At 58.4% G+C, this 15,178-nt stretch overlaps 1 protein-coding gene across 1 annotated transcript; it reads left to right on the top strand.

The window, feature by feature from the left end:
- The first annotated feature begins 813 nt into the window (after positions 1-813).
- Positions 814-11,616, top strand: LOC140912302 (RING finger protein 112). Its single transcript, XM_073346520.2, is given in 13 exon segments — positions 814-1,068; positions 1,344-1,559; positions 4,221-4,358; positions 4,701-4,805; positions 5,104-5,154; positions 5,977-6,033; positions 6,243-6,329; positions 6,495-6,624; positions 6,761-6,829; positions 6,832-6,890; positions 7,114-7,167; positions 10,589-10,663; positions 11,128-11,616. Coding segments are annotated over 13 exon segments (1,785 nt in total).
- The last annotated feature ends 3,562 nt before the right edge of the window (positions 11,617-15,178 follow it).

The raw sequence follows: 15,178 nt of genomic DNA on the forward strand, positions 1-15,178 counted from the left end.
CGTTTCTGGTTTTCCGATTTTCACGGAAACCCGCCGGGCTCTGGCCATTGATGCATAGAACAGCCTCAGAGATTTTGGGAGGGATCAGAGGTGGCGTTGGGAAGGGAGTGTGTTGCAGCTGGCTGGCCAAGTGGAGAAATCCCATCACGGGAAGTGCAGCCCCTCGATTAGTTCATCTGGTTAATTTTTCAGACATGTTCCAGGTGTGTAAGTTCCACCTTGCACTTGCTGGGGACCAGACACTTGGTGCTGGATCGCCTGGTGTGGGTGGTGCTGTAAATACACCCCCTCTCCCCAGCATTTGCCCACTCAACCCAATGGCGCTAACCCTGCCGGGCTGTGAACACCACGAACCCAACGGGGCCTGAGGACGTGTCAGGCAAGATTGAAATTAGTTTCACTTGGGAATCAGATGTGGGAGAACGGAGAAGAGGGAAATGTTTCACAGGTCTAGTAAGAGCCTGAAAATTTCTCTTTCCATTGGAAAACTGCAGGAGCAAGGAGTCCTGTCTCCCATTCCCCTTTAGTCCAACCACTAGACCGCACTCCCCTCCCAGAGCTGGGGAAAGAACCCAGGAGTCCTGGCTCCCATTCTCCTTTAGTCCAACCACTAGACCGCACTCTCCTCCCAGAGCTGGGGAAAGAACCCAGGAGTCCTGGCTCCCATTCCCCTTTAGTCCAACCACTAGACCCCACTCTGCTTCTAGAGCCAAGGATAAAACCCAGTAGTCTTGGCTCCCAGCCCTGCCTTGGTCTAACCACTATACCCTACTCCCCTCTGTCTGTCCCTTGAAGCCAGCACCAGAGGAGATTATGCAGAGAGTCCGGGAGGACGTCCCCTGCTCCATCTGCCTGGATATCTTGGATGACCCCGTCTCCATTGAGTGCGGCCACAAAGTCTGCCGGGGCTGCCTCGCGGCTCACTGCAGCTCGGTGTCGTCCCAGACATACCGGTGCCCCGAGTGCGGCCACCCCTGCTCCAAGCACAGGATGATCCCAGACACACGCATCAAAAACCTGGTGGAGAAAATCGGAGACACACCACAGGAGGGGAGAGAGACAGAGCGGGTGAGAATAGTGGATGCTGGAAACGGGACACGGGGCCTTTCTCCGCTAGGGGGTGCTGGCTCTGATCCAGGAGGCCGGTGACCGGCTGACCCAGGGGGTGGGAATGGGACATGGGGCCTTTCCCTCCAGGGGGAATCAGCTCTGATCTGACACCAGGGCGGGGGACAGGCTGGCTCAGGGGGATGGGAATGGGGCAGGGGGCTCTGCTCTGGGGAGCTGGGGACTGGCTGGCTCAGGGGCGGGGTCCCAGCTCTGACCCTGCTCTCTCCCTGCAGCAGGGGCCAGGGGCTCAGCCAGCGCCGGGGCGCCCGGTGCAGCTGGCGCATCTGGACAAGGAAGGGGTCCTGATCCTGGACAAGGAGGCCCTGAGTCTCTGCCTGGAGCAGGGTGGGGCGGGGGACGCCCCCGTCTGCCTGGTGTCCATCATCGGGGAGCAGCGCCGGGGCAAATCCTTCCTGCTGAACTGCCTGCTGTGCCTGCTCCGGAGCCCGGTGAGTGTAAACGGGAGCAGGAGTGAGCTGTGGGTGTGAGCGGCCCCATCCTGCCCCCTGCTGGAGGAATCAGAGCTGCACACGTGTCTGTGAGTGCCCCCCTCCACACGTCCAGGTAGCTGGAGCCATGGCTGGACCCTAGTGTGTCTCTCTGTCTAAAAGTAGTGTGTCTGTCTATCTGTTTGCACCCTAACGTGTCCATCTGTCTATCAGATTCCGAGCACGCCCACCCATCACCAAGTATTCCTCACCACCCCCACCCCGCGCTCGCACAGTGAACTCCCTGTGACGGTTTGGGGTTCAACCCAGACTAGGGAGGGGTGTTGTCACCGCCGTCCTCTGCTTTCAATGCTGTGATGGCACCTGGACACCAAGAGGCAGCCGACAAGCCTGCAGGCCACACCCAGGCTCCCACTGTCCCGTTGCTTTTTGCAGAGGGACCCCAGCACCCTGTCCCGAGTCACCCCGAAACCCCCTGCCAAGGTGATGAATTGCTGGGTTTCTTAGAACTGCAAGTTTCGGGTCATGGTCTCAGCCTCCCTGTCCACCCTGCCAGCAAACCCTTCAGGACTTGGCAAGCCCTCTCCCCGTCTTGGGTGAAAGAAACACTGAACCCCGACTCCTGGGCTCCCCAGAGACGTCTCCCCGCAGTGCCCATCCCACTCCTGCAACACGCCCAGAAACCATTCAGTGCGTTGCTCCTGGACGGAGACAATGCGCTGCCCCTTATCGATTTAACCGAGTGTGGCAAACACGCTGATCCCAATCCCAGCCCTGGGCCGGTTAATATCCAAAGTCAGACAAGGCTGATTAAAGAAAAGGCCCCAGGGTTAGGTGACACCTCGTGTGAGGAGTAAAGCTGGAAAGGGCGACACGCAAAGAGAAGGGAGAATACGCTTCCCAGTCTAATGCTGAACTTCTGCAAGTCACAGTCTTGGCCGTGGCAGGTTTCTCCCCTCCAGTCATTTCCTGGAGCCTTCAGCCCCCTTGGTCGAAGGACCCACCATTCTGTGATTTCAGGAGCTCTGTTCTGGTTAGTCCCACCAGTGTAGGATAACGCCAATGTCTCTGTCCTAAATATAAAGGGAAGGGTAAACCCCTTTAAAATCCCTCCTGGCCAGAGGAAAAACCCTTTCACCTGGAAAGGGTTAAGAAGTTAGGATAACCTCGCTGGCACCTGACCAAAATGACCAATGAGGAGACAAGATACTTTCAAAGCTGGAGGGGGGGGGAGAAACAAAGCCTCTCTCTCTGTCTGTGTGATGCTTTTGCCGGGGACAGAACAGGAATGGAGTCTTAGAATTTAGTAAGTAATCTAGCTAGAGATGCGTTAGATTCTGTTTTGTTTAAATGGCTGAGAAAATAAGCTGTGCTGAATGGAATGGAGATTCCTGTTTTTGTGTTTTTTTGCAACTTAAGGTTTTGCCTAGATGGATTCTCTATGTTTTGAATCTGATTACCCTGTAAGGTATCTACCATCCTGATTTTACAGAGGTGATTCTTTTACTTTTTCTTTAATAAAAATTCTTCTCTTAAGAACCTGATTGCTTTTTCATTGTTCTTAAGATCCAAGGGTTTGGGTCTGTGTTCACCTATGCAAATTGGTGAGGATTTTTATCACGCCTTCCCCAGGAAAGGGGGGTGTAGGGTTTGGGGAGGATTTTGGGGGGAGAGACGTTTCCAAGTGGGCTCTTTCCCGGTTATGTATCTTTTAGACGCTTGGTGGTGGCAGCAATAAAGTCCAAGGGCAAAAGGTAAAATAGTTTGTACCTGGTAAGATAAGCTTAGGGGGTTTTCATGCATGTCCCCACATCTGTACCCTAGAGTTCAGAGTGGGGAAGGAACCTTCACAGTCTCTTTGCCCCGCTCCTATTACCCCAAAGTCTGATGTCTCTGTTTAAGGCGTAATACCAGCGAGTATTCAAATTTCTCCTCTAGCTTTAATACAGACCTTGCAGAGTGATATTTATCGCCTGTGGGTCACTGACTTTCAGCGAAGGCCTCACTCGAGACACTTTTGATAACACAGGAATATTGTAGATGAGCCATTGAGTCAATGATTTATTTGAGGTTCAGGCCCTCCCCCGCCTCTTTATAGCCCAGGAAACCATTGAAATGTGTCCTTTGAAAATTCAAACCTAGCCTAAGCATCTCTCTCCCGCTGGGAAGTTGTGGGGTTATCTCTGCCCCTCGGTGGCTTGCTGTCTTTGTGTAGCTTCTATGGAAATACATTTCCAATATCCCGCGGTTTCCCTTGGAGACCCAGTCAAGCAGGTTATCACCTTCCCTGGCCCAGGGCAGCCCGGCTGATGCATGCTTTGTCATACACATTTTAAGAGCATAATTCTCGTGCACGGCCACACCCCTTTGTGCAGACCCCATGCAGACGTGACGCACGAATATTAAAGACCCACGAGGGCTGAGTTTGCCACTGAGATGCCACCTGCCACCCATTGGGTCTGGAGCCTGACACCAGGGTGTGAGGTGCAGAGAGTCCATCAGGCCTGTCAAGAGTTGGTGACACAGAGCAGTTTGACCCACCAATTGGCCTGTGTCACCCCCCATACCCACCCCCCGAGGCCTGGGGATTGACAGGTTGTTGAGAGATGGGCCCAGTCACTCTCATCCTCCACCCTGATCTGACTGCCCCCCTCCCGGCAGGATGCGAGGGACGGGTCATGGATGGGCCAGGAGGACGAGCTCCTGGAGGGGTTCGAGTGGCGCGCCGACATGCAGCAAGTCACCAAGGGGGTGTGGGCATGGAGTCAGCCCTTCTGGGTCCTGGCCAAGGGTGAGAAGGTAAGTGGGGGCATTGGGGGTGCACAGGGAAGGGGGAGGAGGCCATGGGGGGGTTGGGAGAAGGGAAAGGGGAACAGGGTAGAGGGCTGGGAACAGAGGGAATGAGGGAAACCGGGAGGGATGGACAGAGATGTGGGAAGGAGGCCCCAGGGGAACCCACTGGAGAGAGAACAGGTGGGAATGGAGAAGAGCGAGAGGAGGGAACTAACACTGGGGCGGGTGACAACGAGATGCCAGGCGCCCTCAGGGCAGAGCAGGGGTCAGGCTCTGGGGGTGGAGGGGCCGTGCGTGGCTGGACAAAGTTGGGAGCTGACCTAGGGCTCTCCCTCTTGGCCCCGCCAGGTGGCCGTGCTGCTGGTGGACACCGAGGGCTCCATGGACATTGAAAGGAACAAGGAGACCAGCATCAAACTCTCCGCCTTGTCCATGCTGCTCAGCTCCTACCAGGTTGGGGGGCTCAGTGGGGGGGGCTGTGCTGTAGGGTGTGGGGCAGAGGCTCAGCAGGGGGCGCTCTCCCCTGGCAGTCAGGGCTGGCCCCAGTGCGGCACTAGGGGGCGCTGTGCTGCAGGGAGCGGGGCAGGGGCTCAGCAGGGGGCGCTCTCCCCTGGCAGGCTGGGCAGGCCCCGATGCCCCCTGCGGCACTAGGGGGCGCTGTGCTCGGGGCGGGTGACGTGGCTGGGAAGGGGCCTGGGCCGGCCGGCCCTGCTCGTTGCTGTAGCTCTGTCTGTCCCCTGGCTATTTGCAGATACTGAACATTGGCTGTCGGGTGAAGGACCCGGATCTCGAGTACCTGGAGGTGAGGCCAGCAGCGAGACGCAGAACGTGGCCAGGCCAGGTTCACCCATTAGCCCCTCAGGGTTATTATCCCTCCACATAGGTCCTATGGGGAAACTGAGGCCCAGAGAGAAAAAACGACTCTCCCATGGTCACATGGGCCTCTGGGGTCACCACTGTCACCGCACGGCCCAGCCTGGCTCTCTGCTCCCAGATGTCCCGTGTGGGCCACTGGGCCAAAGTTAGGACCCCTCCCTCCCCTCCAGCCCAGCTCCGCCGTCGGTGGGAAGCTGCTGGGGCCAGGGCCTGGGGCGGTCACTCTGCCCCCGGTTCTGCTTTGCTCTTCTCACCAGGCTCTTACCCAGCCCCAGCCCCGCCGGATGGAGCCCCTGGCAGTCGTGCTCTTAGCGACGTCACTGCCGCCTGTGGCATATGGCGTGTCCTGTCCCTGCACCGCGCCCTGGGGAGATTCTCTGTGCGGGACTCGGGTTGGATCTGGCGAGCCCTGGAACCAGACTGGCTCCTCCCCGGGGCATAGTGCACGGAAAAGTGGGGTGTGCCCAATGGCTATCCCCCCCAGCACCAGACCCCTGTACCCCACGGCCTCCCCTGACCCCGTTGGCTGGGAACATCCCGCTTCTCTCTGTCCCATGGAAAATGTCTCCGTCCATCTCCAGCTTTGTTTTGTACTTGTCAGGCCTCACTGCGAAGGGAGCAGATCAGACTGGGGGTGTGGGTGACCAGGCCCCTTTGCGCTTCACAGGAAGGATCCCCGCGCCCAGTGTAAACACCTCCCAGCCCCCAGACTCACCCGCCCCCACACTCTGTTCTCTTCACTCCGCAGATATTTGTGCAGGTGGCTGAAGTGGTGGGAGAGGCCTATGGACTGGACCCCATTCAGGTGAGACGGCTTCCTCCCCCCATCACCCACCCTGCCCCATGTATCCCCACTTTGCACTCCTCCCCCACTCCACAGCATGCTCCTGCCCCATGCACCCCCTGCCCCACTCCCGAGGGGTTGAGGTTACCCCAGCAGACACTGTCCTTCTCCACGTCCCAGCCTTCACCCCACCCCCAGTGACTCCCACTCCCCTCCTGTCTCCCCTGCAGCATCTAGACCTGCTGGTGAGGGATTGGAGCAGCTCCCAGGTCCTCGGAGCCCAGGGTGGGGAGCAGCATCTCAGACACGTCAGACAGGTGAGTGTGGGGTTTTGGGTGGGGGTGGGGAATGGGAGATGGAGCCTTTCCCACCTGGTGTGGGTCGGCTCTGAGTGTGTCTCCACTCATCAGTTATTGTTGCTCGCTGCATTTCACTGCTGTAAGCTCTGTACATCGATATAACGATCCCCCCGGCTCCGGCAGATGCTGGCGGCGACGTCCCCTTGCAAACACCCCAAGGCCCTGGAAATGCTGAAGAGAAACAGCACCCGCTGTTACCTGATGCCCTTCCCCGGCAAGCGGATCGTGACTGGGATGGAGGGAACCCTGAGAGGTAACGGAGCCGGGAGAGTGGCTCTGAGCCCCTGCCACGTGCAGAGCAACCCAGCTGGGTCACCGCACACGCCAGCGTGTGGAAGGTAGAGAAGGGGGATTAAATCCACCTTTGTCCGTCTCTCTCCCCTTCGCAGGCATGGATGAGGATTTCCGGGAGCGGCTCAGGGACTACATCACCGCCGTGGTGGGCTCGGCCAGTCGACATGCCGGAGGGACCAGCACGGGGAGCTGCTCACCGGGACACAGCTCGCTGCCAAGATAAAGGTGGGGACCGGCCAGCTGTGCTGCAGGGATCGGGATGGGGTGCTCTCCGCTGGCACTCAGTGATGACCCCAGTGCCCGTGTGGCATCACTGTGCAGCTGTTCCCCTGCTTCCCTGCCCCAGAGGTGGCTGCATCTCACAGCTGGGCAAGCCCTCCACAGGGCTTTGAAAGGCTGGGAACATGGGGAGTCTGTGATGTGATGATTTCTTTTTGTTCCTTTGCAGAATTTATCTGATATGATGAAGAAGCATTGCTTCGGCTTCTCCTCTCCCTGTCAGGTACCGTCTCTCTCTCTCTCTCTCTGACCTGATCGTGGGGTGTCTCCCCTCATCCGTCCATGCCAGGCCTGGGACAATACTGGGAACTGGGTCCATTCTGCCGGAGGTGACTGGGAAATCTGGGTCTGCGTGAAATCTCAGGTTCTTGGACTCCGGGGTAGAAGAATTTGACTAGCGTGGGGGACGACTGGCACTGGAGTGTTCGCCAGCCTACGGACACATCTCCAATCCATGAGACCCACGTCACCAAAACCTGTTTTTCCCCAGGAGATGCCTGTCCGCATTTAAACAAGAGGAGTTTGTTAGAGCTGGTCCAAAGACGGGGGTGTTCTTCCTGAAGAAAACTTGGAGTTTCCAGCAAAACCCCCAAATATCTCTTGTATGGAAAGGCCACTGCCGCAGCTCCTGGGAACTTGTGTCTCACGTTCTCCATTCTCCTCTATGGGTTGAGCACCCTGATTAGACTACACCTCCCATGATGCACTGAAGGCACCATGCACCACCACCCCTCGCCAAGGGATAAGACCCTGGTGCTGCATCATGGGGGATGTATCTTGGGCAACCCATCCATCCTCCCCAATCTCCTCTATGGGTTGGTGTAATGGCGTGGCACGCACCTCTCACGAGTGCCCCTTCTGGTCGGGTGTGTCTGCACTTCTTTAACCAGCCCCATCCCCAGGATCAGGCCACACCCCAGGGCTTCCTCCCTGGAGACGATAGTTTTGCCCTCTCTAGGTCTGTTCTGACCCCAGCTCTCCAGCCAGACAGCTCAGATCCCTTTCTGTGAGTTTAATCACTGTCCAAGTGTAGGCCACTTCCCCAGGGACTTATAGGGGGATCCGGGCCCACCCACTACTCTAGGTCCCAGCCCCAGGGACCCTAACAATAGCAACCGTGCACCACTGTATCCCTTTAGCAAAAATGCCTTGAGTTCCCTGGGCCCCTTCCCATGGCCCCAGCCTTCACCGACACCGTATCCTTAGCTGAGGGCCTTTCTAAATTCAGGCCCAGCAGCCAGCCAGGAGCTCTTCCTCACTCCCCTGGTCCCTCCTAGCACTGAGCTCTCCATTATGGTGCAGTTCCCTTTGGCCAACCAGGAGCCCGCATCTGTACTCCACTGGCTCCTGCAAGGAACTGCCTATCTCTGCCTCTGCTGCTCCTTTTTACAGGGCTCTCCTGGGCCCCTATTGGCTGCTCCCTGCAGCCTCTCTGATTGGCCACTTCCCCTGCAGCCATTCAAGCCTGCTTGGAGGACCTCTTCACTGCTCCTTTCCTGGGACAAGTGCGGCAGGACCCTGAGGCCTCCAGCTGTGGGTCTCTGGGCCTAGTCCAGCCCGTCACACTTGGGCTTCCGGCTTTGACTGCATCTGCCATGAGCCCAGCTAATAGAGAAGAATGGGACGTTGGGGCAACCAAACTACATCTCCCATCATGCACCACGGTGTCCTCTCTTGCTAAGGGGTGGTGGTGCATCATGGCTGCAGGGCAGCATGGGAGGTGTAGTCTGAGTGCTTGGTGTATCGAGGAGAGTCAGGCATCTGAACCACATTTCCCATGATGCACCAGCATCTCCTCTCTTGCTGTGTGTCTCATGGCCCCAGGGAACCATGGGAGGCACATGCAGTGGCAGGGAGCAGGATAAGGTGGATCCAGGGGCTCTATCCACTGGCACGCTCTGCAGAGCAGGGCGTAGCCACAGCAGAGCACGGATCTTTCTACGTAGTGTCACGGGGCCTCTGGGGAGCTGGGAATCGGGCCGGCTGAGCAGAACTTCTGCCCTGGCTCCTTCGGTCTGATGTGCCAGCCGGGCAGCGTTTCAGCACAGCCCTCACCAAGCCCTTCACGTCCGAGTCACGCCGCCTTCCCCCGCAGCCGGGCAGGAGGCTGCGTAGACAGACCCTGTGATGTGGACTGTAAAGTTCTCTTGGTCAGATCGGCTGGGACGGGTGCTACCCAGGGAATCTTCTAGAGGAGAATTGGGGTGGGGGGTCTTCTCTGCATGGGGGGGAATAGACCGGCCTAGCTATTCAGGAATAACTCCTCCGCAATAGCCACTCCAGCCCAGCGCCAGAGCAGAGGCGGTTCCAGATTCATTGCTCCTCCACCACAAGATTTAACCCAGCCAGAACACCGAGAGCTGAGAGTCACACCCAAACCACCTGCCTCCTGGCGATCGATAAAAGCCCCCACACACCACCAGACCCGTGAGAGCCGGCGTCACGGATGTGCTCTCGGGGGTTTGCAAAGTCTGCGAGCACATCGGTGATGCCGGCTGGGACAGGGGTTTGCAAAGTCCTCGGCTAGAGGAAAGTGACGTCAGTGCAAAGTGCAGGTCGGGGCGGGGAAGGGAGCCGAGGCGGGGTTGCCGGAAGGTCAGACGGCCCACCGGTGCTGCCCGAAGCTCCAAGCACTTGCCGCACGGGCTAGCGGAGTCGCTCTGTTATGTGAGGCTGCAGCCACTTGGTCAGGGGCAACCAAACCACATCCGGCCCACGGGACCGTCCTGCCTGGCCCCTGAGCTCCTGGCCAGGGAGGCTCCCCCCCGGCTCCTCCCCTGCTGTCCCCCTGCCCCACAGCCTCAGTGCACCACGCTGCCAGCGCTCTGGCCCGCCGCTCCTGAGCGGTGCGGTAAGGGGGCAGGGCTGCGAGCTCCTTCGGGGCTGCGTGTCTAGCTCTGGCGGGCCCCGCAGCTGCCAGACACGCTGCTCTGAGAGGCATGGTAAGTGGGGTGGGGGGTTGGATGAGGGGCAGGGAGTCCTGGGGGAGCAGTCAGGGGAAAGGGAGCGGGGGGCGGTTGGATGGGGCGGAGGTTCTGGGGGGGGGCGGTCAGGGGAGAGGGAACGGGGGGTTTGGATAGGGCGTGGGAATCCCGGGGGTCTGTCAGGGAGGCAGGGGTGTGGATAGGGGTCGGGGCAGTCAGGGGACAGGGAGCAGGAGGCAGTGGGTAGGGGGTGAGGTCCTGGGGGGCAGTTAGGATGGGAGGTCTAGGGGGCAGTCAGGGGACAAGGAGCAGGGGGGATTAGATAGGGGGTGGGGTCCCGGCGGTGGTGGTGGTTAGGGGCGGGCGGGGTCCTCTGGAGGGGGCAGTCAGGGGACAGGGAGCAGGGGGGATTAGATAGGGGGTGGGGTCCCGGCGGTGGTGGTTAGGGGCAGGCGGGGTCCTCTGGAGGGGGCAGTCAGGGGACAAGGAGCAGGGGGGGTTGGATGGGTTTGGGGTTCTGAGGGGGGCGGGAAGTGGGTGGAGGCAGATAGGGGCCGGGGCCAGGCTGCTTGGGGAGGCCCAGCCTTCCCTACCCCGGCCTCCATACAATTTTGCAACCCCGATGTGGCCTTCGGGCCAAAAAGTTTGCCTGCCCCTGCACAAGGTGGAGTTGGGGCCCCGCGACCTGCGGCTTGCCCCAGCCTTGTTCTCCCTGCGCAGATGGCCATCACCTTCCACAACGAGAGAGCCATGGACAGAGCCCGCCGAGACCACGCTGACTTTCTGAGAGAGAAGGTGCGTTTGGCGGGGTGTGTCCCCAGTTAGGGGAACCCCAGAGAACCATCCAAGCCAGCCCCACGGGCTCTGGACTTCGGGGCAGGAGACGGGAGTTCGCATCTCCAGCTCCCAGGGTGGTTGCAGAGACGGGAGACCCCAACCCTCGCCCAAGGGGGGGCCCGATTTCAGTCAGGGGGGTCTGTGCATCGCCCGGCATGATGGCAGCTGGATCTCCATCAGGAGGCGTGAGCCTCACCCAGGATAATGGAGGCTGGACTGTGCAGTGCTGGGCACAATGGGAGCCCTGATCTTACTTGGTGAGGGTCTGGGCAGTCCCCGGAGTGACGTGAGCCCCAGCCTCCAGCCAGGTCTGTGCCATACCGGGCGTGAGGGGGGGCCCCCATCTCGGTCAGGGGGGTGGGGTCAGTTCAGCAATTGCCCCTTCTAACGCTCTTGGCCGTCTCCTCTCCCGGCGGACGCAGGACGGCGACTCCCAGACCCTGATCTCCTGCCTGAAGGTGCGGCCGGGCAAGATGGCGGAGCTGTTCGCGGAGCGGCGTGGGCAGCTGCTGGGGCGGTGCCGGACGGACATGCGGGAGCCGGCGCCGGAGAAAGCGGCCCAGCTGACGGAGCTGGAGGAGGAGTTGACAGGGGAGGCCGAGACCTTCCTGCAGAGCTACGGGAAGCGCTTCAAGGAATTCGTCATCGCGGCGGGCGTGGGCGCGGGGGCGCTGGTGCTGGCCCAGGTGGGCGGCGCTGCCGGTGCCGGGATCGCTGCGGCCGCTGCTCTCGGCATGGCTGAGGCAGCAGCCCTTGGCGCTGGCGTGGGTGCCGTGGCTGGGATCTGCGTGGGCGGGGGCGTGGGCGGCAGTATCTCTCGGAGGGATACGATGAGGGCCGAGGCCACCGCCGGCCAAAGGGAGCAAGGGGATGGCACCGAGGAGCAGTCCGATGAGGTTCCCCTGATCTGATCGGTTCCCCCACCCCCCACCCCGGTCTGGGGTGACGACGGAGGTGACAGGGCGGCGGCGTGGCCCAGACACGTCACCCACACACCACGGCCGAGCAGGGGGGTCGCCGCCCACAGGTTCTAAGAAGGGACATTGGTCCAACCCGCTCTTGAAAACCTCCAACCACTGTGTGGCACCCAGGCCCATCGGCACCCGCTGGCAGAGGGTTCAGTGCTCAGCGTCAGCAGCTTCTAACAGGTCTGTCAAACTCGCTGCATCTAACACACCGCTATATATAGGGGTATATAGCCATAAATGGTCATGGTATAGAGCCATACGTAGTGTCTTGTAATGTATCAAATGGAAGCCGGGAGCACGCTGGGCATTAATGTCTGTGTGTAATGTGTAACTGTCAGGGAGGGAGGATTTATGCATATATGGACATGTGGAAAACTTCTTTTCAAGTCTGAATAAAGGCAGGATCGACAGACAAGTTTCTGCCAGACAATGGACGTACATTCGCCCGTCCACCTCAGATGACGTCAATTAAGCCTTGTAAGCCAGCCCCGTGGATGCCTCACTGACATACGAATGATGCATCCGATGAAGTGAGCTGTAGCTCACGAAAGCTTATGCTCAAATAAATTGGTTAGTCTCTAAGGGGCCACAAGTCCTCCTTTTCTTTTTGCGAATACAGACTAACACGGCTGCTACTCTGACACCTGACACACAAAGATAACACAAAGATGTGGGGTCACCACACTGGAGAATAAACCATGGCGGGTGGAAACATCCTCCTGACTTTGGGGCCACACAGACTTTTGGGGGGCTGGATAGAAGGAGAAGGTAAAAGGACGCCCCTGTATCCTTCACCGCCGAAGCAAGAGGACAGCGATTTGCCAAAGAGGGGGCCGAGGGATCGGTCTGAGATGCAAGGAGCTTGGTTTAGGTGAGGTAACCTCCTTTACCCTGTTACGTTTGCACTCTAAGAAGCGCGTTACACTTTTGCTGCGTACGTGCCGCCCTTTTACCATCAGCATCGGCAGCAACAAGGGCTGGGTCCTTATTTTAGGGGATTCGCTACAATTTCTTAACTTTCGGCTCTAGCCCCCCAGCTGTCTGGGAAGCTGTAACCTTGCTGGGTGCCTTTGCCAGGCAAGTTTGTACCCACTCGCCAGCGCCGAGGTTGGAAGGAATGAAGTTTGCTGGGGGCAGGAAAGGGAAGGGAAGGGCCGGGTTGAACTGGCGATGTATATTTGCAGTTTAACGCCTTCCGCCGCCGTGTACCTCAGGCTGCATCAGTCACAGTCCCAAATAGATGGGACCCTGAACACAGTTTGTTCTGCCCCCCACCCTCAGCTCATGTCTCCCCGACATCCTCGCTCCCGGTTTGGGTTCCAGGAGTTCAGGAAAACCAGGGTCCCTGCTCCGTGGGCAGCTCCGGGGCGCTACGGCCCGCCCAGCAATAGCAGTTCCAGAAGCTGGGACAGGGAGGCCTCACGGGAGTCACTCAGCTGCTGTAGGCGGTTGCTGTGAATCCTTCTGCTGCCGCTCTGGGACGTGCACCTGCTCTCCCGCGGCGGCTCCCCCACCAGACACGGTGGCCTATCGATGGTTCCAGCCGCTGCTTTGTTCGGCTGCTTGGGCACCCAGAACGGCCGCTGGGCTCTAATATCTGCTCCTCCCAGGCTGGACAACTGGCCCCCCGGTGAGCTCTGCCTCCCCAGGGCAATTCCAGCGCTTAGCTCAGCTCTTTGAGCTACAAGGGGGTCGGGGGCTTTAAGCACCAGCCACGTCCCTACTGCCCCAAAATGTATTCGCTCCACCAACCTGCAGTCTCTCTCTCCTTCCCTTGTGCTGCGTCCAGGGCCTCTTACCTCACCTCAGCCAACAATCATGTCTTTGAGGGGACCTGATACCTGGTCCTTGTCCAGGTGGGTTCCCCACAAGGCATGCTCCAAAATATGGCCCCAAATCCAAACTTTAGTCCAACGATATCCCAATGTCCCCAGACTACCTCCAATTAACATGCAAAAGAAGTATCGATGTGCTCACTTGACTGCCCTGGCTCTCCAATCGATGCCATCAGAGCGGCCGCTCAATTACCCCCTGCCTCTCGTAGGGTTCAGGTCACAGGGCTGACACGTCACACCCTTCGGTTTCCATAACCCTGGCTCACCATGTCTATGAACCTTTGAATCTCTGTTCTCGGTTCAGAAACTTAGGTCTGGTTGACACTACAGAGCTAGGGTCAGGGCCATCCTTAGGGGGTGTGTGGCCAGGGACAACCCCCCCTTCTGGCTGGGGCCCCTCCCCCACTCCACCCCTTCCCCTAAACCCCCACCCACCTCTTCCACCCCGTCCCATGAGCGACACCAGGAGCCGGCGGGATGGAGCAGAACGGGGTGGGGTTGGCTGCGGCTGGGTCACTCGCTTTTGCCAGCACCTGGCACTCCGTTAACCCACCAGGCCACCCTGGACCTCACGTCCAGAAGCACGGGGCCCCCCAAAGCACAGGGCCCGGAACAGTTGCCCCAGTCTATCCTATGGATGGGACGGCTCTGGCTAGCATAACACAAGGTAGCTCACATCGACCTGACTCTGGAAGTGTCTTCCCTAACCTTTTGCTGCTGCCGATGTAAGTGCCCCACTGCACCAACTTAATAACTCCACCTCCGCGAGCGGCCTAGAGTCAAGGTCGATGTAATTAGGTTGATGCATGTAAATGGTGACACTGCACTGCTTACGTCAACTGTTAATGGCTTTCAGGAGCCTTCCCACAATGCCCCACACTGACAGTACAATCGATACAAGCCCTACTGATAAGGACACGCACCACCGACACAAGGAGAAAAGTGTAGCCACGCACAAGCGATGTAATTACTGCGGTGGCTGTATGCTGACGTACGTTAGCATCAGTGATGTTGATGTCTTATCAGGCCTGTATGTTTGCCTGAGCTAGACTTTTTTGCCCTTTTGACTTTTGATACTTTTATATACTTACTAATGTAAGCGGAGTCTGAATGAGGTCTCCCCTGACATCTAGTGGTGAGTTGTGCGAAAGGACTTCAGGAGCTGATCTCATTTGCATGGACACACCCACCCTGCCTAAGTGCTCAGCATGATTGGATTGCTTGCCCAAGTGATCACTTGTGTCTGGTGTTGGATCCCCAGTCTCCTTGTTATTGGGGTAGGAGTAATAAAGGGTTGTGTTACCCTTGTTGTGTGAACCGAGGGCAGCAGAAGTGTACCTGGCATACCCTGAAGGAGGGACTCACCCTCACTTGAATGGTACTTGCTAGACAGGGGACATGGGTTCCAAAGTGCCATAAGAAGAAAGGGCTGGTGGTAGGTAATTGTACTTGGTGGGTCTGGGTCTGGCAGACACACCCTTTGACCTTTCTCTTTCCATGGTATAATAAGAGATAATTTAGACTCTATTGAGAGTCTTGTTACATGCTGCAGAGCTAAAATCACTGATAACCAGGTCTAAGTAATAAACCTTTTTTGGGTCAGTGTCTCTATTGCAAGAGACTGCACCAGCAGTGGGTCTCCCTGACTAACAGCTAAAATCACTGAGATC

This window comes from Lepidochelys kempii, chromosome 6 (assembly GCF_965140285.1).
Source record: "Lepidochelys kempii isolate rLepKem1 chromosome 6, rLepKem1.hap1, whole genome shotgun sequence".
NCBI classification, from domain to species: Eukaryota; Metazoa; Chordata; order Testudines; family Cheloniidae; genus Lepidochelys; species Lepidochelys kempii.